This window comes from Leptosomus discolor, chromosome 1, assembly GCF_034619465.1.
Source record: "Leptosomus discolor isolate bLepDis1 chromosome 1, bLepDis1.hap2, whole genome shotgun sequence".
Classification (NCBI taxonomy): Eukaryota; Metazoa; Chordata; class Aves; order Leptosomiformes; family Leptosomidae; genus Leptosomus; species Leptosomus discolor.
In genome coordinates, this window is record NC_141391.1 from 153,987,284 (window position 1) to 154,012,834 (window position 25,551).

Sequence of the window (25,551 nt, forward strand, 5' to 3'; positions counted from 1 at the left end):
TCCTCTCCAGTTAGGAGAACTCCTGAGGAAGAGACAATCTTTCCAGATACCAAGGAAAAAGTCCAAGGCATTTTGTTAAAGACTAAGGCCAAGACGCCTTATACATTAACTTCCAGACAAGTATGCTAAAGCACAGTGTTTGGGGTATATGGTTAAAGTATTTAGAAACTTCACTTCCTGGAGAACACTGCTATTTTGATGTGAAAAGGCTTGGCTGGGCTGTACTGGTACATCAAAATAGCCATGCATGTCAAGGTACAGCAAAATGACTAAGTTTGTACAAGAAAGAATGTCTCCAAAGAAAGAGACAAGTACACCAATTTAAACAAAGTTGATCCTCCACTGGCCAAGGATGCATTGCACTGTCTTCTGAAGCTCCTTCCAACAGATGTTAATATGTATTTCATGCAAACTTCATTTAGATGTGATTACTGGATTTATTTTTCTAATCATTGTAAAATTAAATTTAAACTTTATATAGCTGAAACCAATTTTTTCTAGTGTGTCCAAAAAGAATGAAAACATTTATTAAACATAATTTTAAGCTTCTAACCTCTAGGAGACCACCTCTCAAATATTTTCAAATGCATCAAATTGTTTAGTTTGATCTGAGTCTTTCAGTAACCATTTAAGCACTTACACCAACCCATTATGTGTGTATCAGCTAACAGAATAGAATGGTTTGTGTTGGAAGGGACATTAAAGATCATCTCGTTCCAACCCCCCTGCCATGGGCAAGGACACCTTCCCCTAGGCCACAACCTGGCCTCGAACACTTCCAGCAAGGGGGCAGCCACAGCTTCTCTGGGCAACCTGTTCCAGTGTCTCACCACCCTCATAGTAAAGAGCTTCTTCCTAAATCTCCCCTCTTTCAGTTTGAAACCATTACCCCTCGTCCCATCACTACACTCCCTGATCAAGAGTCCCTGCCCACCTTTCCTGTAGGCCCTCAGAAGGCCCAGATCAAACTAAGCAATTACGTATGTGTATGTGGGAGGAAGACCCTAACACCTGTTTGCAAATCGATGTACATACATTAATATCAGCTCCTTTCAATAGCAGAAATTCCAGAATCTCAAGCTGTCCGCAGTCTGCTGCATAGTGAAGAGGCTTCCTCCCACCTTCAAGTGTCCGGTTGACATCTTCACCCTTCAATGTAAACATAATCTAATAAGCAAAATTTTAGAGCTAAGACACCAAGAGCTTGAAGAAATCCAACACCTTCAAATACGCTGAAGAATGTTCCATCCAAAAACTTAAGTCATTGCCCAAGAAAAATGGAAATTAAGTTGCTCAACTTCCTTTCCCTCATCCATGCATTTCAGACTGCAAGACAACCTTGGTCCCTCCTTCCACACTGCACCTCAAGTGCACCAGGTAACTCATGATTAAATAAATAAAAAAACAACACCAAAACAAAACAGTAGAGCTTGTAAAAAAAATTTCTCACATTGGCCTATTTTGCTTCTCCTTCCCCCCAACCAGGAACCCAGTTATCCAAGTTACTTTACCTGCTCCTACACATAATGAAGTTTTTGCACACTGAGAAACCAGATACACAGAAGTCAGTCAGCATCATAGCAAGTGAGTACAGACCATCTGTAGTTTAAAACCCAATGATGAAACTGTCCACTCTGTTTTATAAATAGCACCTGCAAATTCTATATGACACAAAAGAGTCTGGAGACAGTCAACCAAATCGGGACACAGGAAGTTGTATTCTAATGCCACTCATACTAGTGGATTGAGACATCTCTTAAGGCGTAAACAAAATTTAATTTAGTGAGTGCCTAATCAGCTTTGTTTCTTCACCTTGGGTTGTGCAACTAAGGATAAACTGATTTGCTGCACTTCAGTAATGACGAGAAGTTACTGGAAACCAAATACTGACATGCTATGTCGTAAGTGACTTCTTATTCGTACGTGCAAACAATGTTAGTATTTGAGGGAGTGGCTAAATTTAGCATTATACCTCAAGCCCTGCATCTCCACAGAAAAACAACCAAAAGAATTTCAGCTGCAGCACCAATTCATACTTCTCTACAGAGCCCCTGCAGTTCCCTCACTTCTGCCCCAAATATCTAGAAAGTTCACAGAATAAAGGGCTCGACATGTATCTTCCAGACATCACCTCCCTTCTAAGAACAGAGAAAAAGATTGTCAGAAGAAATTCTTATTTGATGTTCTGTATTATCAGGGTTTTATACTACTGGCCAAATAACAAGATAACCTCAAAATTCTCCTCTCCTATCCACATAATGTTCAATTCTTCTCATAATATACCATGCCGAAAGTCAAAGCAACGCAACAGTGTTTGACTAAAGTACTGTACATTCTCTGGTCTCAAAGGTCAGGACCTCACACTATTGAAGGTCCTGGATTCAAAGCTACATGAAGTAGCAGCAAGTAGCACAATGAAAAAAAAAACTACCCTGTGCAACTGCTTTTACTAACTCTGAAAAACAGCTATGGCTTCTGAAGCATGTTAGACATCAGGAAAAAGATAGTTTTACTTTTACCTATGATTTTCAGAACAGCAACAAATTGTACTTCTAAACAAAGTCCACAGCTTTAGCTATGTGGACTATCAACACTGTACAATAGCTTATAACATAAAATTCTAATGTGACTAACTAAAGGTCTAACCCCTTGTTTACAGTAAAGTTATTGCAGATAGCCTTGTGATGTAACTTCTCTTCTGCTGAATTTCAGTACAAAACGTTGGTGGGAAAATGTTAACAACTGTTCCAATTTAAAAAAAAAATCCAGATCACAGTACACTAACAGCACACAAATTGCCACACTGATCTGAAAAAGCATATAAGGAAGCAGCACATACTTTGCTTATCCAGAAGTTAAGCTCTACCCGTATTCTTATTTGCACCTTGCCACTTCCCACCGATTTTAAAACAGCTGGCATTTATATAACACATTATGTTTGCAGATACACTAAGGATTGAGATGCATAATTTAGGAAGCCAACCATGTAAAAAGACAGGCAATTACTACCCTAAAACAGGCTCTAAAAACTCCTGTAATGTCTGATGCATGCCAAGACATGGTAAATAAGGGGGTAAGGGAGAAGGACAAGCAAGTTAACTCCTGGGACAGCACACAGTAAAGCTACAAAGTCCACATTCAAGAAGAAATTTAGCATCATGATGTCCTAAGATTAGGACAGTCCAGTGAAGCTCCCCCTTCCTTCAGCTCACAAATATTATTTGGTTCATTGGCTTACATTATAGGACTTTTTCATTTTATTTTTAAAGAACATACCACAGATACCTCTGTTCTCTCCTAAACTAGTCCCAAACATGGATTACATGGATTTGAATACTAGCACCAAGAAAATGTATCAGCAGCATTCAAAGTCAAACATTAGAATGTTTTAGTTCTAGTTAACAGAACCAAGATAACCTGTAAGTTACAAAAATTTAAAAAAAAAGTACTGCTAGATTTTGCAATAAACAAAGTCAAATATCCAGTTGTTTCATAGGTGTGAAAAGCCACTGTAATACAGACCACTGAATGTTATAAAACTTCTTTTGCCCTTTCCTACTCCCAGTCCAAGACATAGAAAAGTAGGAAGAGAAGACAAATCCATCCATTTCATACACAGGGATCAAACTCTGGCACAAACATTTGCTTTAAATGCAGTCTCTAACACATGTACATCAGAAAACTTGCAGGACTATTCATAGACAACTCCTCTCTAGCCTTCAGATTTATTTATATTGCCTGGAGCATCTCCCCATAGGAAGAGCAGTGGTCTCCAAAGTGGGGTGCAAAAGCACAGAGAATCTATTGAGATGTGACAAGAAAATACTTTTTGCATTTTTTGTGTGTAAAACCAGTGTTTATTTCACCTTTATCTCATCTTTAATTTCCATTTTTGGCTATGTTTTATAATGTACATACTACATAGTACAGTAGCACATGCATATAATTTATAAATAAATATAGATATATTGGTGGTGCATGCTCAGGTATTTTTTTTTTACTGATGGGGTGCACGATCAAAAAGGTTTGGAGACCACTGGTCTAGAGCTCTGTTGGTATCCGTGGAAACAATACATGAATTATTTTTCCAGAGGGAGTTCTGTACTGCGAGACTAAACAGTTTTGGTGGAAGTTTTATAAGTCAACTAAAAAACCCTTATGCCTTACCCCTACCCACATCCAAAGAAATATATTGCAGCTATAGCAACAAGCTCCAAATGCTGATTGACATCTTCATATGATAACAGAAAATCTAAGCATGAGGTCAAGATTTGAGCCCCCTCTCATAAATACAGCAGCTCTGGTGAAGGTTTGGCTAATTTTGTTAACAGAATGAGACAAAGTGGTTTCTCAAGCACTTAAGAGGCTGAGGCAGGAAACAGCATAGGAAGTAAAAATTCAAGTAAAAGAGTTCTCTCTATGTAAAGTTTTCTGAAATTATGATGGCTTTGAATCACACTGACCAAAGACATCACACTGACCAAAGACATCACACTGACCAAAGACATCACACTGACCAAAGACATCACACTGACCATTAACTTGGTTATCAGCAATCTTATCAGGTGATGATTTTCAACACTGACCTCTAAGACAGCAAAGTAATGAATATTTTGGTAGGTTGAAAGTAAGACTGTACTAAATAGGTGTTGAAGGTTTTCTTTAAAAAAAAAACCCACACAACACCATACTCTCCACAGGCATATGGGTAGAACCCACATGAACTGCCAAAGAGCATGATTTTTCCTTTACGCCTGCAGGAACAACATATGTATATTAGACAAAAAGTGACAGACCAATTCTCCCAGGAAGTTTTATGGGACTTTTGCCATCTTTTAGAGTCTAACAGAGCAGCAACAAGGTTAATAGTTATGAGGGTACTTTGAAGGAGACATAATTAAGCCAGAGTCAAACAATCACACCAACTTCAAAATAAAATATACCTTCAGTAAAAGGCCACACCCCTCCTGAAAGATTATTTTCACTTTCTAGAGAGGATCTACAAATTCACTAACAACTGTGTAAATGTTTGTACAAAGCCTCAGAAAACAATTTGCCCTTGCAAAAGGAAAGACACAATCATCTCTTTAATACACTGAGTTTATTTAGACATTTAAAGCTAAGTTTGGCATAAAGCACATCAGTAATGTTTCTTTGCAGATCAAAGACCTAGTGCACCAGCTACACAATAACATTAAAAACCAGTTCAACACATGAAACATCATAATCAGCAGTTAGGAGGTATCTGCTTTAAGCCCCTCTATTAAAATCTGATTACAGATAAAGAGAAGCCTCTCTCTGAATCTCCAGTTACTAAACAAGACAGCAGGAAAGAGTTTTTTTGTAACACATTGATCTTATGTCCTACTTAGAGTCACATACATGGATAACAGCAGAATATTCAATTAGAAGGTCTTTGAAGTATCAGCTTCAGTTGAAAGCTGGCTATCAACTTTTCACTGAAGGTCAGTAAAATAAAAACTTGAAGCTCAGTTCTAAACACTTTCAAGAATTTTCTCTGCTTTTTAAATATCTAATAGTAGGTTTCATTATAGCATCCCCTGAATGCAGTTATCACCCACTTTCTGTAATGGAGCAATTCAACCCATAAAAAGATCTGTTTAATTTCATAAGCAAGAACTATCAAAATTACTCTTGAACTTAATTCTTCCACTATCCTCTCACACATTTTCTTTGCTCTACCTTTTCTTGCCAATACACCTACACAAAACCCCTGGTTGTATCTCATGTCCTTTTCCAGTTTAACTCCAGTCAAGCTTTGGCTTTTCTAGTTCCATCCATGCACACCCTGGGAAAGTGCCTACATTTTTCTTGTGTACCCACCCCCAATTCCACACTTCATGCTCCCCCTCCTTGTATCTGAGCTCAGAGAGGAGGTCCCCAACAGTTGAGCTACCCTCCTGTCACACCTGCTGGCTGTCACAGAGCAATCTGGAAGGACCTGCACCTTAACTTCTGCCTTCAATAAGTTCTGCCAAATTTAATTCCTTATTCTTTTGCAGCCCTAGTTAAAAGACTGAATCAGATTTGACCGACTTTGTACCTAATGCACATTATGACATCAGCTCATTGAAAATGTTGAATTAACAAGTTTAGTCATAAAACACAATTTCCAAAGCTCATTATTTTCCAGGCAGGTTATTTAACCACACCAAACTGACACTGTCCTTGAACAGCCCTTGCCTCTACTGTAGGCTTTATTACACAGACGGTATTCCATGCCTTGGACTAGTTTTACCTACTAACTCCCTCCTTTTCCAGTTCCTGCCAGTTTCAAAAGCATCAACACTTAAAGCCAAATGAGCTAAACTAAACTCATCTAATGCCACTGTGGCATCCCTACAGCATATTCCATGCGCTTCAATCGCAGCCTTACTTTGCAGTGGCACACCAACTGAAAACAAACCTGAGTCAGCTATTTATTTGGGCACTGTGGTTTGCCAGTAGTGTTGCTCTAGAACATTACTGCCATGCTACTGATGTCACAGCTCGCCCATCAGTTTAGCGTTGATTTTCTCCTGTGTAGCAGTCACAGTGTCACTAGCCATGGTCTGATCCTTCCCACCCCTGCATCAGAATTAGTGGCTGATCGATGAATCCAATGAGGGAACTAATCAGTCTGAGAATTAACTTGATCATTTTCTTCTTTCCAGTTGAATCTGTTCCTTCATCTGATTCACCATTTGGCACCTAAATGCACTAAAAATAAATAGCTGGGATTCACACTGCAGTTTTACCACAGGCATAGAAACTGAAAATTGTGACCTCATTAAATCCTATTGCATAGGTTAACTGTATTAGTAGAGCAGTATCTGCAATATTGGTGGCATTAAAATGCTCTTTCGGTTTTAGAAACCACTCCATATCCCCATCTGTACTTACCCTGTCGTGCATAAATAACTTCATCTCCCCATTTCATGCACTCCTTTCACTTCAGTTTTAATGAAGGAAACCAGATTCCATACAGTCAGATGTCCTTAGAGTGCAGGCCAGCATCCTACAAGAGCTACGCTACTGGGTAATTCCTGTCTCCATTATTCTGGAAAAAGATGAACTACTGTGCAGTTTGTTGCATTACTTTCACTTCCTTGCATACAAAGGATGGCAAAAGTATTAGTAACTCTGACATTTTAAGTACAGTGATAACTTAATTGATGCTGTCTGAGTGGGAAAGAGGAAGAATGAAAAATCCTCTCTATAAAGAGAAGTCCTATGGATGAGATATTTGGAATATCTTATTGCACATTGATAATACTACTGCTGAACACTTCACATCTTACTATCTTCCCTGCATGCCTTTGTTCACATTGGTTATATATGGTTTTAGAAAATTAACAAAGAGATAAAGTGAGATAATTAATCAGAAGTATTTCCAACCAATCTCATTGTACAGATCTATAGCAAAAGATGTTAAGAACTCAACTTGTGGAAAGCTGGAGCATCTCAGGTTTTGAGCATTTATACTCCTCTGGTGTAGGAAAAGTCAAATATGCGCAGATGAAAGAGAAAGTAAAATTTAGCTATTGTATATTTTTGTTTCTTTGTCACATCACAGTGTACGACCTTTATTCTCCAGTGTAACTTTTTCCAGATTCATCCACCTCTGGAAAGAATATTAAAAAAACCCAAACAATGTATAAGTACTCTGAAGATAAAAACACATTTAGCTATCTTAGTCATTCTATTTGTATTCTCAAAATGGTTGTATTTTAAGTATTTAAGCTAAAGTTCACTTCTTAGCCTGTGTTTGTTTCAGTTGGATGTTCATAGACTTTTCAACTGTTTACTGCTGTCACGTGTCAGCTCTGGGGCCCATCTAATCCAAAAGTTACCTCTCAAGCGCTGCAGATCTAAACACCTTGATTGAGAATCCTTAAGAACAAAAACAATGCAGCAGAAACAATGGGAAACCCCCTGTTTTCTACATATTCTTCAAGGTCAATCATTTTTCAATTTCTAAAATAATTGTGAGCTTAAGAATATTGTAAGTCAAAAAAAAAAATCTTTTGCCCTTATTCTTGCTGTAACAGTAAAAACATAAGATGTTTTTACATAACTAGTCGTGGGCCATAAACACTGGTGGTAATGAGGGAAAACTCAAATACCACACTTCCTGAGACCTGACTAATAATCTAAAAATAAGGATAGTTTAATTCTACAAGCTTGTAAGTTTACTGACTCATTGAATCACAGACTATTTAAGGCTGAAAGGGAACTCTGGAGGTTATCTAGTCCAACATCTGCTCGAAGCAGGTCCAATCAGATGAGGCTGCTCAGGATATTGCCCAGCTGGGTTCCATACACCCCTGAGGGCAGAGGATTCCACAAGCTCTCTAGGTATAAACCCTTCCCACAGCTTCATCACTCTCACAGTGAAATACTCTTTTCTTATACCTAACTGGAATTTTGCACATTCCAACTGGCACTGCTGCCTCTTACACTTTCACTGTGCACCTCTAAGCGAACTTCTCTATATCCTGCCCTTGGTACAGAAAGATAATGTTAAAAATCTTCCCTTTATCTTCTCTTCTTCAGACAAGAAAAAATAAAGCCACCCAAAAACCAAACCACCACAGTTCTAACAGCATCTCCTTACATATCCTCAGCAATCCTGATGACCCCCAAACTCTTGACTCTGAACATGTTCCAGTATGTCAACGCCTTTCTTGTATTAGGAAGTCCAGAACTGGACACAGTACTCCTATGCAGTCTCAGAAGTGGTAAAAAGGGAAAAATTTCTTTCAATATGCTGGCTGTTTTCTTGCTAGTACAACTGAGTATGCTGCTGGCCTTCAATAACACCAAGTGCACACGGCAGACTCATTTGCACCTTGATGTCCACCAGGATCCTGAAGTCTTTTCAAAAAAGCTTCTACCTAACCAATTAGTCCACAGCCTGTACAACTGCATAGGTTTACTTCTTTCTGTCCTATTGTCCTGACTGGTAAAGACATCCCATTATTTGTGTCACCAATAAAAATATTAAGCAATGCTACCAATACTAACCCCTGATAGATGCCACTGGTAACCAGGCACCACTTTGAAGCGAAGTTGCTGATCACAACTTTTGAGTCCAACAGCCCTGCCAATTTTCCACCAACCTTACAGTCCACTTACGCAGTCCATATATGACAAACTTTCACTTGTTCTCTCACTGCATCCTTACAGTGTCAAATAGGTTCAAGGAGGAGGATTTGCTCCATAGCCTTCCCAGAGACTGAGGCTAAGCTGACCTACCTACACTTCCCCAGATCTTCCTTCCCACTGTTCTTGAATAAGAGTGTGATGTTTACTTTCTCAGATTCATCAGGAACATTCCTCTTTCTTCCTTTGCCTTCCTTTCATTATCAATGCACTAGCCCCTTCCACTGCCTTTGAGATTCCTTGTTAGTTTCAACTCCAACTGAACTTCAGCTGTCATACTTCCACCCCTGCACATTTGTGCAATGTTTCTACATTCCTTCCAGTAGACCATTTCGTTCTCGCCTTCTGTGTAACTCTGTCATGGTTACAGATTCCTCAAAATATGTGATGAGGGATGTAATTTGTATGTGCAAGTAATGGCCTTGAAAAGCATTCTCTCAACATTTCTCATGCTGTCATGAGTGAGTCCCAGAATGCAAAGAAAGGGCCCCTTGAAGCACCTTAACCTTCTTTAGACAGGCTGCAGTATCATCTCATCTATATTCAAATAACACCAAAAAAAGGCAATCTGATCTTCCATCACAGAAACAGAATTTTATAGCTCATCTCTCCTGAATTCTTCCTCCACCAATCAGTTGCTTAAGCACAGAACTGGAGCCTCAAATACCCTGGTTTTCAATTAACTTTCTTTAAAGACTCAAGAAGAACTGAAATTGAACACTATGAGCTCAAACACAAAAAAGCTCTCATTTTTTTTTTTTCACTCTTGCCAGCACAAAAAAACTAAGCTGAGGTTTACCACTGAAAAGTCAAATGCTACTACCTCAGTTTTCTTATGATTGAAATTTTCTCACTATTAAAACATTCCTTGGGCTTATGTGCAGAGAGCCCAGATTCCTCTCATGACCTGATGGATAATGCTTTCATCCTCCTCAGCCTGACTCTGGAGCAGTTCCATATGTATTCCACTCTAACCCTAGTTCTTATGACTGCTAAAGAGTCAGTTCACATACTGCTAACCTTAACATTGGATTTGTAGGTGTCTTTTGTTCCAATATATGTATTTCTGTAAAATATGTTGAAGAAATCTGACAGCATTATAGAACATCAGTTCTTAACAACAGAACTCACTATATAAAAGCGATGACCTAGTTTGTACTTTAGGCTTTCAACAACCCCACAACGTTCCAGATTTTTTGAAGTGGTGTTGTAGTTCAACTGAGTTTCCCTCGCCACCTATAGAATAGTGTCAGGGTCCAAAAAACACTTTGAAGAAGCAGTTTTCATTCCTGCCAAGGTATAAACTGATTTAGCCAGCCAAAATCCACACTAGCACTTTCACAAGTCCTTGGAGATTACCGATAGAAACACCCTTACAATGAATTCCATAATTCAAGCCTAATGGCTTTTCCTAAAAAAAAAACCAAAAAAAAACCAAAAAACCACCAAAAAACCCCACAAAAACCCCCCACAAACTTATTTCTAGTTTTCAAGTGTTAAAATTAACAATACTCAAAATACCTTCAAGTAGTGTGGTAGTTTGACCCTGTCTGGACACCAGGTGCCCACCAAAGCCTCTCTATCACTCCCCCCCCCTCAACTGGACAGGAGAGAGAAAAATAGAACAGGCTTGTGCGTCAAGGTAAGGACAGGGAGATCACTCAGCATTTACCTTCACAGGCAAAAAAGACTCAACTTGGTAAAAATGTAATTTATTACCAATCGACTCAGAGGGGAGTAATGAGAAGTCAAACCAAATCTTAAAACACCTTCCCCCCACCCATCCCTTCTTTCCTGGGCTTGACTTTATTCCCGATTTCTCTCCCTCCTCCCACCACCGAGCAGCGCAGAGGGGGGAATAGGGAACAGGGGTTATGGTCAGTTCATCGCTCTGTGGTTCCTGCTGCTCCTTCCTCCTCAGGGGGAGGACTCCTCACATGCTTCTCCTGCTTCAATGTCGGATTCCCTCTCACAGGAGAAAGTCCTCCATGACTTCGCCAGCGTGAGTCCTTCCCATGGGCTACAGTTCTTCATGAACTGCTCCAACGTGGGTCTCCTTCACAGGGTGCAGTCCTTTAGGAACTGACTGCTCCAGTATGGTTGCCCCTCCATGGGGTCACTAGCAGCAAACCTGCTCCAGCGTGGGCTTCTCTCTGTCCATGGGGCCACAGATCCTGCCAGGAGCCTGCTCCGGTGCAGGCTTCCCACGGGGTCACAGCTTCCTTCAGGCATCCACCTATGCTGGCACGGAATCCTCCACAGGGTGTAGGTAAATATCTGCTCCACCGCCCACAGGCTGCAGGGGGACAGCCTGCTTCACCATGGTCTTCACCACAGGCCGCAGGGGAATTGCTGCTCTGGTGCCGGGAGCACCTCATCTCCTCATTCTTCACTGACCTTGGTGTCTGCAGAAAGCGTTCCTCTCGCATGTTCTCACTCCTCTCTCACTGCAATTGCTGCTGCGCAATAACTTTTTTTCCTTTCTTAAACACGTTATCCCAGAGGCGCTACCACCGTCGCTGATTGGCTCAGCCTTGGCCAGCAGCAGGTCCGTCTTAAAGCCAGCTGTCATCAGCTGTATGGGACATAGGGGAAATGTCCAGCAGCTTCTCACAGAAGCCATCCCTGTAGCCCCCACCCCCTCTCCGCTACCGAAACCTTGACACACAAACCCACTACAAGTAGCGGGGACAATAAATTAATCTCTTCTTCCAAGCTGGTTATACAATTTTCTCTAGAAATTTTGTCATGGTAACTGAAGTGGAGCACTAGCCTGAAGCAGTTTCTGCTAGGTAGAGCAGAGGGGTTGAATATCTGCATCCATTACTGAAACTGACTGTTTTAAATTGCTGTGGTAGAAATACCCTCGCATCAGCTGTCTTAATACAAACCTGAAGATAACTGAACCACTAGTCTAGTACTTTACACAAGGAAGCCACTTTTGTAAGCTTCTGGATATTTAATCATAGCCCTAGATTAACTCATTCCTGTCTATTTTTATTAATTAGAAACAACTCAAATGACCATATCGTAACACAAGTCAGTACAGCTTATTATTTAAACTTTTGTACATATTTTTTTTCCAATAAGAGGAAAAACACTCTTGACATATGACACTTCAGGGACTGCAGAACTAAGAACTGAGCAGAGCAGATGAAAAAGATGAATTCTACATTCCCACTCAACATTTCCACTCAACCTGATGCGTTGAAAAACACAGGAGGCCTACAGAGATGTAACAGTTTCTATATATTCTGCTCAGCAAGATCATTGAGCCTCAAGTTTCCTTGTCTCTGTCTTCTGACTCACAAGAAAAATGACCCTGTTGTACCTGGTCAATATTCAGCCTAAGAGCAAGAGTGGAACATGGTGAAGCAACTAAACTCAAAAGGCTGGGTTAAGCCAAAAGAGCAGAAAGGGAAGGAAAAAGATTAACTGTTGTAACTTGTGAATTGTTTATGATTGTGAAGCAGATTTCTTCAGATAAAATCTAGCAGTAAGTTCCTGACAAAGCTGAGAAATCAACTCATTGTAACTGCAAATACACAGTTTCCCATGGCAACTGCAAAAATTTTGTGCAGGATCCAAGTTCTCATTTAAATCCTCTGTATCTTCAAAAATTACTTACTTTCACTCCAATAAATAAATTAATGTAACCCTGTCTCAATTCAGCCTGCCACAGAGAGGCTACTGCTGCTGTTGCTCAGTGGTTCAGCAAATTCTGACCATTCCAGTAGTTTTCCAGCTGCAGCCTGAGTGGACCACAGCTGTCTGTGGGCAACTAAACAGAAGCAAATGACCTAGATTTATTGTATGGGGTAACTACTTTCCACTTAGAGAATTTCAGAAGATCTAGAAGTTCTTTGCTTTTTAACAGCTGAGAGCAACTGCATCAGCTAAGCCTTTCTACTGATTATCTTTGTGTTCACGGTAAGAGGTATTTAATAATGCCTTTTTGACACTGTTGCATTTATTTGTGTCCTCTAAATTTTACAACCTGGAGCAAAAAGGAATTTTCTCCCAGCTGTCTTTTCTACCCTGTATGCTTTGGGGAATATTTGGACAAGCTGTCTTTACACCCTCCTCTAATCACATCTTACTGAAACAAACCAAAATAGCAAAAACGTCCACAAGAAATCCTGTAGATGATCAAAACCCCAAATCAAGTTAACAGATGTTGAGAAGGGAAATTCTTGAATACAGAAAGTTAAATCTCTGTGGAAGAGGCTGCAGACACCAGTAGCAAGTTTTCATTGCTGTTCTGAATCCACATCTAGTCTTTGCTATGTTTTGCTTGCCACATCCATCTGAGCTTCAATATTTAAAAAGCTGAAAAAATGCTACTCAAAGAATTTCAGCATAAGATTCATAGAATCACATATCGTCCTTGATAAAGGGGTCCCTCCCTACCTTTCCTGTAGGCCCCCTTTAAGTACTGAAAGGCCGCTATAAGGTCTCCCCTGAGCCTTTCCTTCTCCAGGTTGAATAACCCCAACTCTCTCAGCCTGTCCTCATAGGGGATGTGCTCCAGCCACCCGATCGTCTTCGTGGCCCTCCCCTGGACCTGCTCAAGCTCATGGTTTATCAAAAAGAGGTATCTGTTCCGATGATAGCATGAGTCTTGCCAGTTGGTATTCTGCAGCAAGTTCTACAAACAGAGCAGACAGTTGTAGATGTCACTGTATGTTTAAAATGGTAGCTACTTTGCAACTCTCTGCTTTGATAGAAGCCTCAACTGCTAATGGTAACACCAATACTTGGTCTACACAAGTTAAGAAAATGAATTACAAACCTGATCCTGGATTTTGCCTGTCTTGATACAGCATTTAAAGTACTCTGAAAAGCTTTTATAAGCACCCCTACACTTATTTTGGCTTAAGCGAACAAAAAGGTACTTAACAAGGATACTTTTGAGGTTTTATTCGTTAGTGGTAAACAAATACTTAGCTTATCCACCATAATCAAATGCAATCTAAAGTCCTTTGTCTCAGTCAAAAGAATACGATTCCAGAAACAACTGCTAAATAAACTAAACTACTGAGCCATCTGTGCTTCAGTTGTTGTATCAGCATTTTTAGAGACAAACAAACCCAATACATGAGTTGTTCTGTAGAACAGTAATGAACCTACTGTTTCCTAGCTACAGCTTCTAGAAACTTGTGCTACAATCGCAGCTTCAGAGATGCACTCACTTCTTAGTTAGGGAACAGTTCAAAGTAATGGCAGCAACTAGTTCTGACAGAATAAACTGTTGCACATAAAGGTATTACTACTTCTAAGAACACACTTTGTCCAGAGTACTAATGCAATTGATGAATGTAAATTCTATTTATTAACTGAAACTGTCAATGATCAGACACACTTTCTAAGTTACCTCTGCTTAGAAGAATTGTTAGAATTTGGAATTAAAGTTAAAATGCTTCAGTTATAGCACCAGGGTTTGTCTATCAGATACAATACAGGGGGCATAACCAAAAATAAAACTATTTAACCACTAATTCTAAAGGAATCACAGCCAGATCTAATGACTATGCCTCAAATTGACATAAACCTAACATCCACTTTAACGAGATGTGTTAAGTACTGTATCCATTGAACACAGCGCCGTGTCCATTTTCACAGACACCACTGAGCTGGCCCAAAACTGGTTTTCCTCCAGAAGTGATTGGCCAGACTCCATGCTTTAACGCTGCTGCATTTTGATCTGATTTGGATGATACCCCTTCTAAGAGTACACTAAGCAGAAAAATAGTCCAGCCCACATGGGTGCCAGATGATTGCTAAACAGCAGTCATTAACCGTACTTAATTCAGAAACCAGATGAAGTCTCAGTAATTCAGTACTATACCATCAGCAGACTGGCAACAGATGACTATCAAAACAAAAATCTACAAAACATCTGTTCATGTAGTTTCACACAAACTCAAGCTTAACATGTCAGATAATTTAGTCATGGAATTCTGAAAGCAAGTTTGGACAGATAAAAGTACATTGTACCATGCTTCACTTCCTTGGTGCTACTAAGTTCGGATTAGGGTAAAATATTAAGTTCAAGGATAAAGCAATCCAAAGGTTTAGTAGGATTCAGGCTATTTCCATCATTAGGTTATTGCTCCACAACCTGAGCAAAGAACCAAAGCCATTACCATCCAATCTGCACTTAGTTGCTAGCTCTGAATTAAAGCACTTCCAGTAACTCCAAGAGCCCCAACATCAACATCTGTATTAAAATCCTCAGTAGAAGCTGTCCAAAGAATGTACAGGAAGTGACTGTTTTCCTTCTAGGAGAACAGTAGGCACCAGGTAATGGGTTTCAGTTTCAACAGATGCCAGCTTGATATTTTGACTCCTATGCATGATCTAAAAATGAACAATAATAAAAAAACCCCACATAATAATAAATATGAGTTCTCAAAGTTAAGCTCGTACTCCATCATGAAGATATGAGAGGATAAACAGGATGATAAACAGGATGAGTGTATCAAAAATTACTGCTACAGTTTAAAAAAATAATTTCAATGTTATAGATGGGGCTTAGCATTATAAGCATGACTTAATTTTCTAGAATCTCAACAAAGGATATGTCCAAAGTAAGATCAAGAGTTCTGTCAAATCCAAAGCAATGAAGCTTAGCTTCTAAATAAGTTTTCATATAAGATTAACAGGCATTGTTTTCCCATACACGTTGAGTTTACATTTTCTTCATACATATAAAAAGATACAAAATACAACACACAAAAAAGATATGAAATATCAAAAGCAGTATTAATGAGTTCTAGAAGTTTTGTGCCTTGACGCAGATTTTTGTTGCCATGATGAAGCAGTTGATAATAGGAATCATGCAAAAATGAAACATGCACGGAAAACATTTGATCAGAAAAGCTATTTTTAAATCCATAAAATAAATGCTGCTTTCTAAGCAGTATATACTTAAACCATACGCATGAACATCCACAGAATGGCTCTGTAATCTAATTATATTCACTTGGAGTATTCAGCTTCACTGCAATACTTCCATTAAAACTTACCAATATTGATAGGCACTTTTATAGTTTAAATAATCCATCTACAAAACTCAAGCTATTTTCTCCAGATTTCACCAGGAGTTACAGTTCAAAATGCTTTAGTAAATACAGTCTACTAACTTATCACAAGAACAGAATGAAGGACTATATTTCATGTTACACTCTAACTAAAGGAACATACTTTGAAATTAAATGTATTTATTGTTGAGTTACTATCTCCAAGATAAATTTAAGTAACAGATAATTAATGCATTATGACAGGCTAAATTCAACTTTTTTAAACCGTGCTAAATATCCATCCCTTTAGCCAAGTTCATAATATTATTGGAGTTATTGAGAAGTCAGCAATCCAAGAAATAAAGATTCTCCCAAACACCTCACTTGAATACAAAGGATCCTGCAATTTTTTTTTTATACAGAGCATACATAGAAATGCAATCTCACCTCACAGGAACTCTCCTGACCATCTTTTTTATATAAAGACTTGAAACTTCCTCCTCCCAATTGCATTATCTGAATTAAGTACTGGAAGTGCATTTGAACAAACACAAAAATCCTTTTTAAACGTTTACTGCCTACGGTATTCGCGTTCATAGCATCATTAACAAACCAGTTTAGAAGAGACATGCTGATGGTAACTGTTCTATGGACAGCTCTATATCTTTTGTCTCAAATGGCCTTCCAGCTCACCTTTCCTCCTTCAAGCTAATCACTAATTTATAGGCCGCAAGTGTGTTAAAAAGCAAGTTCATAAATTACTGGAGTTTGGGGAATGTATCAGTCATTCAACAACAATTATCAAGACTTGATCATAGCTCACAAGAAACTTTGAGCACACAATTCTGTTTTTATAAACTGACTCCATAATTAGATACACTTTAGAATTTTCTTTGAACTTTGGCTGGAAGTGTGAGAGGCAAATCTCCAGAATACCTTTCTAATGATGTTTTGGTCTGTTCAGCTTATTAGCCACTGCATGCAATTACTCCATTTGATTTTCAAAGTATAGCTGAAGGCTAAGTAAAATGATTTCACTGTTTCCCTTTTAGCCTGTAACTGGTGACGAAGGCAGCAGTGTATATAAGCAAAGACAAAAGTCTAGACCATCCCTTAATTCTTGTTGCAGCAAGAGAGTTACAAAAATTCTTTCTTTGGAGAAATGCAGTAACCCTTGGCATATTATGTATCTGTACTGAGCTACAGAATTACACTGCACACAAAAGACTAATAAAGACCATAAAATCAGGAAAAGTGCTAAAAAGCGCCAAAACCCAAGTGCCCCAAGCTACTTCAAAGCCATATTCATGTGCATATGCATTATGAGTTTACCAGACCACATTTCTCTTCCCCTTCTGACTCACCCTCATCAGGATTTCAACCGCTTTCAAGATAACATCAAGTTATTTGCAGTCCTTTATTAAAAAAAAAAAACACCCTACCAAAACCCCTGAAACACACACAAGTACATTCGAGTCAAACTGAGAATTAAGACAAGAACTGTTGCGTGTTTGATAGGACTTATTAATACCGATTGCTTTCCAAGTCAGAAAGCTACAGATCTTCACTGTGAGAGTGCTGCACAGGTACTAGTCCCTTAAACATTTAAGGGGATCTGTTGTTTCTGTCCCCATCTCTGGCTTGTGATTGCAGAATTTGCCCTTGATGGTCTCAATCAACGTAGGCTTTAGCATCAATTTGCAGTAAAAAGAGCCAATAGCATATCCAGAATCCAATAAAGATTTCAATCTCTTTTTAATATAAGCTGTGCTAATTTGTACCTGCCCCTCCTCATAATGAGCTAAAGCAGAAAAACATTTAATTGTTTAAAACTGCTGAAACTGCAACTCGTAAGAAAAACAACTGTTGTATAACTGACTGGTCAGTTATTGGCACTTATTAATGTCAGTTAATGCTTCCGTCCTAGCAATAGGAGATCTGCCTACACAAATGACAACCGCCTCTTTCCACAGAATTGTATTGGCTGGGAAATACAACATTCAAGGTGAAGCTTTTGCTGAGGGGGGGAGGCAAGAACAACTAGGAATAACTTAATACAAACTTTCAACTGCGGAAGCGTGCAAATTCAGAACAAAGAAGTAGCTGTTCACACTTTTGTCTGGATGCATATTCAGAAGTTCAAACAAGCATAAGCTTAAAGCCACAAAAACCCTGCCAAGATCACTCAGCTGGGTACACATAAAAAATTAATATGCAACTCAAGCAATACATTTATACATCCCCTGGCCTTCTGTATCTTTCCTAAATTTTCTCTTCTGACCTTTCATCTACACCCCTAAAGTGCCTTTCAGTGTCATAAAAATTCTTAGACTTGAGAATCCTGCATTTCTGAGTCCACTATGTTCTGCTTAAACTTGTTTAGAATATTTGACCTTCAAGTCCTGATCCCTTAACAGCTAAGCATACGCTCCTTCAGAATAAGCATCCAGAAGTCGTTTGGCCCATTGTGAACTGTCCAGGGAATTCCTTACTTCTGCATTTTGACAGTGCTGCAAAATCCATCCATTCAGTATTTTTTTGTATGCGACCTGCGTGGCTCACCAATTCCACACACCCAAGTCAATATTCAATGCATAACCTTCATCAACTGAGACAACTTTCAACGTATTATTCCAAATGGAGACAGAATACAAGCCACTGCAGAACTGTTCTCTTGGACTTTTAGAAAGCTTAGCTCATCTTCCATATCCCCTCCTGTTGAAATCATAATTAACTAACTGAATTGGGAAACAAGAGCTAGGCTTGAAAACCAAGGATTTAACAAAGACAAAACTTATACAAGAGGGAAAACTGAGGTTAGAACAAGGGAGGCTGGGGGGGGGGGGGAAGAGTAGTACTAGAAGCAAATCTTTTCCTCACACCACTGAATTCTCTGCTTGTTATTCATAACCTATTCCTAACTGTACCATCACACTTAGTAATGCATATACTAAAGACCACAAACTCAGACAAAACAGAATATATTCACAGCAGAGATAAAATTAGCTTTCAACTTAGGGAATGGAATACATTAGTAAAACTTCCAGCAACAAAAATTTTTAATTCAATGTCTTACTAAAATCTGATTTTGATCACTCTCTTTGCAACAAACGTCAATTAGACACAGGACAAGTCAGTATAATAAGAACAGCCCAAATAGAAACAAATAAGGAAGCACTTATTTTTTTATTTAAGCATAAAAAAAAAGTCAAACATGAATCACACGCTTAGGCAATCTCTTAAAGCCACTAAGAGTTTCAGAGCACAGACTCCAACTGTATGAACAAAATGATCATAGGCCTGACATAAACATCTCAGACAGATACTACCACATTCAGCACTTTCAGATTTGTGATTTGCCTTATGAACTCCATTTACATTTCAGGTGAAAAAAGGCTTCAGATTTGGAATTCTGGGATGTTCATTCAGTCAGTAAGTCATACATTACACCGCCAGGTTTACAGGCGAGTTTGTTACTGCATGCTGTTCCTATAAACTACTTCAAGAATCAATTCACCAACTATTAATATTTCTGAGCAATTCTTTGCCACATGTCCTTAGACTCTTTCAGATGAGATTGGGCAAATTAGCCAGCCAGAAAAGTTTTTTTTTTCAACCACCTCATACTTCTTTTTGCAGCCAATACTAAAAAGTAGCTGCCCTGCTGTGTTCGTAAAGTTTTTCTAGTACATTCGTGACATTTTAGTTAAGAGTCACTCTACCATGAACATAGAACCTACTAACAGCAGGTTACAGTAGCAAGCAACTGTCTTGTTTCATGAAAAAAAAAAAAAGGTTTAGGTCATCGTGTTCAAATTTCCAAAGCGTAAATTGAACACCAAGTTTAAATAGAACTAAGCAGTAAAACAAAACCATATCTTTAGCCATCACACTCCAGCACACTCAACAGTAAGAGTAAAACAACAAAAGGCCTAAAATACTCCAGACAAAGAAAAACCCACATAGTACAAGTACTAGCATAACACTGAGGAGTTACAATACGGAGTTATCCAAGAAGCTCCACAGGGGATAAACTCAGCGCAGCAGCTCCCAGGTCAGTGCTAGCCCTGATATGCTCCTGGACAAACTACTGAAGAATATTTACACTGCGCTGTAATTCAGCCACACCTTGAGGTCCCTGTCACTTAAGAGCAAGAAAACTGTTTCCCAACCAGAGGCAATATGGATATCAATGTAGCCATAATAATGAAGTGCACTTCAACATTCAACACAGAGACAATGTGAATATCCACTAGTGTATCCATGGAACGGTTAATCTGTAACTCAAGTAATCCACTCACATATAATGACAATTTAAGGTGTTTGTTTTCATTTAGTTTGTTCCTGAAGGAGTAGAAGTCACTTCAATGGACACTCAAAAGTATAGAGGTGACCCTTCAAGAGTTAAAAGCTATTTGCTTCTCCATTCTAATCATTCTTCTTGCAAAGACATTTAAGCTTCTCTTTTTCACTTAGACCTTAACTATACCCATGACTGCTACCTCTATTTCAAAAAGGTATTTCTAAAGTGTTTTTGTTTTAGTCTCTCCAGGTATTTTGCAGTAGTCAAGTGTTCTGCATTTCTCAAGACATGTATTCAAACATCACATCCCAAAGAACTGCAAGAATGTTTGTAGTATCACAATTTTGTGAAGGATGCATAGGTAGTTGCGGTTTTCTAGCTGAGTTATTGAAGGTCCTCTAGGGATTTGGTTCTGTTTGTTTTGGTATTTAAAAAACAAGACTCCACACCAGAAATGCCTACTAGGCAACCATAGTGTATACATTCTTTCTAAAAACATTCATTTCACAGCCTACCATCACTTCAACTTCCCAGTCCTCTCAGCAGCAAAAATCTGGTGCTTCCAGTTCAGTTGACTGTCCTATCTTCTTATAGTATTAGGTTAGTTGATTTACCAAACATAACTGTAAGCAGTGGTATGTTTAGGAAGCAATGATGTAGGGGATTATAGCAGCTCACTAAGTGAGGAATTCTCAGTTAAGCTATGGCAGATGAAATTACTTTAGAACAAACATTTATTGTAATCTCTTCCTTAAATATCCAAACTTTTCTTGTGAAAAACTTTGTGCCTAGTGACCAAACAAGAATTATAGTTAGCCTGAGAAATCTACTGCTGATTGGAAACATCACATGTACAGGTTGATAGAGAAGTCTTTTTAAGCAATTGTACAGCTTATCTCATTCCACTGGGGAAGAAGGATAAAGAAGAGGAAAAACAGCAAACACCATTCAAGTTAAGCATTTTTGCAGGCTTAACATACCCTGCTCTTCTTCTAACTAGTACTTTTAGAGCCCTGTTCCCTCCCTTGAAGGAAGCAAATTTCTCTAATCCGCGTGGGTCCTCTTCACCCATTTAACTGCACATTTGATTCATCTGTTCCCAAGAAAGCTTCTGCTTTCTTGGGGAATTTTAAACATTTGAGTGGATTGTACGTGGGAAGAGTGCAGAATTCCTCCAATTCCTGCAAAGACACCTCTGAAGCCAACATATGCTGGCTATATTCAACAGGAAGACATCAAAGAAAGCAAACAGTAAAAACTACTTTTTAATCTAGTCATCATAAAAATAGATGACACCATACTTAACTGCTAGCATAACACACTAACTACAGTACTTCAGTAGAAAGTAACACCTACCATAAAGAAAAAGGTTGACACGATTACAAGTCAAGAAATGTAGAGACTAATAAAGTGTTTCTTACAAAAAAGGTAGATGTCTTTCAGGACTATTCAAACTATACAAACACCTTTCACATTTTTTATCAAGTAGAAGCCAACAATGTCTTCCAAATGCACAGACTGGCAGCAGTACGATCTCTTTGGCTAATCACTTGGCATTGGTCTGTTTCATTGCCACCCCTCACAACTACTGTTTCTGTGAAAGATTCTTTCTGAAGAAACTAACTTCATGAGAATGCAAGGTATTCCTTTAAATAGAAATACCCAAAATGCAAATGGAGGCTCTTCCTTCTGCCCCCATATCCTTTCTTTGTCCAAGAACTGTTGAAGTGGCAGAAACCTTCTCTACTTAAAGAGGATAAACCACGTCACTGAGAAGACAGGTTTTCACATTACATTTTAAGTTTTACCTGCTGTTTGAATCAAAGCCTGAGAGCCATTAAGTTGCCTTCCTCTTGGTACCTCCTAACCAAACCTGAGAAAGACAGACAAAGGACTCCAAAGACAACCTCCACAGCTTATTACACACAAGTGAAGAAAAGCTATGACTGATTATCAGAGTTCAACTCTTACAGCCTCACTGATCACATCCATTTATACTATTATTTTTAAAGTGCCCAGGATCACCTAGTTAGCATTTCAAGCCCTGACATTCAGATATGAAACAAAATCAAAGGTCCAATCCTTTATGTTGTAATTGGCAGCAAAACTGCAAGATTATAGCTAAAAACTGTTATTGTTTCCAAACAACTAATGAGGAAACAACAAGACTAGGACAAGAAACAAAGCAAATGAGAAGCTGTAAACCAAAAGTTTCAGGAAGACAGACGAGAAACAGTCTGCATCTTCGTAAAATTCTAAGATACATAAGACTGCCTCCCACATTACAGGGAGAGGAAATTTCTACTACTGCAAAGTTTATGTAAGTAAAATTCCTGAACATTAAATCATACTTCGAACAGCAAAGCAGCAGGGAGCAGAAGCCATATAACTTATAAGGAAGACAGTCAAAAGAGAACATGCAGCACAGAAAAAGATACTTTTCTGAGAACTGTAACTATCAAAGCATAATTTGCCCACACATATTCCATTAATTTAGGAACCAAGAATGTAAAGTTCCAACTAAGGCTTCTCCTACAGTCAGAGGATTTATAGAGTTCTCTTGCCCCTCCTCAATGCACATTTCCTGTTGTGAGTAAAACATAAGCTCATTCTTGTACTCTTTTCCTCCCTGAAGGTACCTCCCTCTACTTCATTTAGTTTCACAAAACCCACCTGTACCCCTGTAAAACTTAGCAAAAATTAGCCAAAGAATTAATAAAACATTAGGAAGTAAGAGGGTCAGGCAAAATTTGCTTATATAAGCTTTGTTTCTCCAGGAAACCAGGCTAAGAGTTTACTAGCCCACAATCTGTCAAGAAAACATAATGAACTGAAAAGAAAACATTAGACTTTTTGTGTTACTGGCAAGCAGGATGCTTAACAGCTGATGACAGAAAGCATATTTGCAAGTGGGGGAAAAGAATGAACAAGATTAGGTCACAAATAAGCAGAAAATTCCCATGGTTTATTCACCTTCTACGTTAGAAGGAGTTCTAAAATGTAAGATTGTCTGTAGTCAGATGATTACAGTAAAAGAAGCCTACGATCCTTGAACAGTGTCTTTCTTTTAAGGATTTCTACCTCATTAGTTCAGTTAGATGATGTCCTTCAGCCTCTTTACTATAGCATCATCCAGGCTGGCTCAAGCCTCTTTCAGTAGCAGATGGAACTAAGTATTCGACTTTGCGCTGAAGCGGATGAAGAGTGATCACATAAATCCATTTGCCACATGAGTTGCAGTGCCACTCAGGAAAAGTGGGAATATAAAAAAAGCTTCGTAATTAGTACTGCAGTAATCTTGAGTCAGTTTATACCTACAGGATGGTTATTGCCAAAGTTTTTGCCTCAGCAATAGACACACAAGGATCCGTTAATCCACTAGTGTGCAGTGAGTTCTCTAACTATATATGGAATTCTTGTAAAAGCTGTAGCAACAATCCAGATCTGCTACTGAAACACTCTGGAGGCCTCCAAAGCTGAGAAGATATAAGACACATCAATGTAGCATCCAACTTTATTACACAGACATAGGTACACGACCTTTAACAAACAGCTGAAGTGCGGTAATTATACTATTCCCAGTTATTACCTCTAGCACTTTACAGACGAAGCAGAGCATGTGAGTGCACAGCCACTTTGATGCAAAGTCCAGTAGCTTAGCTGAAACTATCAGAGAAGACTACTGAAGCTAAGCTGTTGGACTTTGGACTAAAGCAGCTGGAACTACTTGCCCGCATTTCTTTCTGCCAAGAGCCCTACAAGTTTGGGTGTCTTTCAACAGGAGTAGGACAACTGGAGTAGGAAGAACTTCAGTCACCACAGCAAGATATGTCAGCATATGTCAAGCACCCAAAGATGATCATTAACTTGTTCAGAGATCTCAGTAATTATAGCTAAATTACATGTAAGCCTCTGCTCTGATGTAACAGTTTCTAGATGATATTCCTGGACACTAAGGAGTCGTTGAAGCAGAATCTTGCCCTTATGTACATGCACTTCTCCCATAAACCTCACCAACAACTGAAGGCAAATGAGGACAGAATCCAGCCTCCAAATACTACAACATACCTGAAGATTTTTCACCCATTACACAGGTGTCTGCTGTTCCTGGAGCACTCACCCTAACTAGATATCAAAATACTTCACAGAAGGTTAATGAATTAAGCCTCAACACACCCAGTAGCTTAGCATCACCCTATTAAGGATGAGCCTCGAGGCACGGAGAGGAAGGATAACCAAACCGAGGCCACACATGTGCATATACACACAAGACCAGCGAGGCAGGACTACGATATTGGCTGTCAATCCAGAAAGTTTCATGTACTGACACAGAATAACTTCGCCAGCACGCACGACTGTCCACTGAGGGGGCGGGGGGGGGGAGCCGGGCAGGGGCTGAGGAAAGGAGGAAGCCCAGGCAGGGAGAGGGCCGCGAAGAGGGGAAGGGGAAGGGTGCCCTACCGCCCGGCCCCGGCCCCTCACCACCGCAGGAAGTTCACAAAGAGCCTGTTCCCAGACAGGTCGCCGTTCCTGCCCCCGCCCCTAGCCGCACCCGGCCGACCCCCGAGCGGAGGGCCCTGAGGAGGGCTCCGCGCACATCCCTCCCTCCCTCCCTCCTCCTCAGCCCGCAGCGCCGCCTCGCCCACCCCAGGCCGCCGCCTCCTTACCTTGGCCACGTAGTCCTTCACCTCATCCAGGTCTCCGTTCTTGAGGGCCCACATGAATTCCTTGTCAGACATCGCGGCCGCCTAGCAGGGACGCGGGCGGGCGAGGCGGCGTAGAAGGGGCCGGCAGCACCTCCGGGGAGCGAGGGCGGCGGCGCGGAGGGCGGGAGCCCCTCCCCCGGCTGGCGGCCGCTCGCGGCCTGCCGGCGGTTGGGCGGGGCGGCGGCAGCGAGCGCCGTTGGGGCTCGGCGCGGCGGAGCGAGGCCGGGCGCGCGGGGAGCGGGAAGCGCACGGGAGAAGCCGCCTGACCGACCGAAGGGAAAAGCGGTTTAGTTGCGCGCGGCGCTTCCGCTTCCGGTTTCCATTCAGCACCCTTCCCCCCCCCCCGCGGTCCCCT

At 39.9% G+C, this 25,551-nt stretch overlaps 1 protein-coding gene across 1 annotated transcript in view; it reads right to left on the minus strand.

Moving 5' to 3' along the window:
* The window catches only part of MTPN (myotrophin), a 40,368-nt gene extending 15,090 nt beyond the window's left edge, over positions 1 to 25,278 (minus strand). The window contains exons 1-2 of the mRNA XM_086467759.1: positions 25,158 to 25,278; positions 1,036 to 1,149 (exon numbers count right to left, since the gene is read on the minus strand). Of these exons, the coding sequence (XP_086323885.1) occupies positions 1,036 to 1,149; positions 25,158 to 25,229 (186 nt within the window). The 5' untranslated portion in view covers positions 25,230 to 25,278. The remainder of the gene's footprint in view (positions 1 to 1,035; positions 1,150 to 25,157) is intronic.
* Between the last annotated feature and the right edge of the window lie 273 nt (positions 25,279 to 25,551).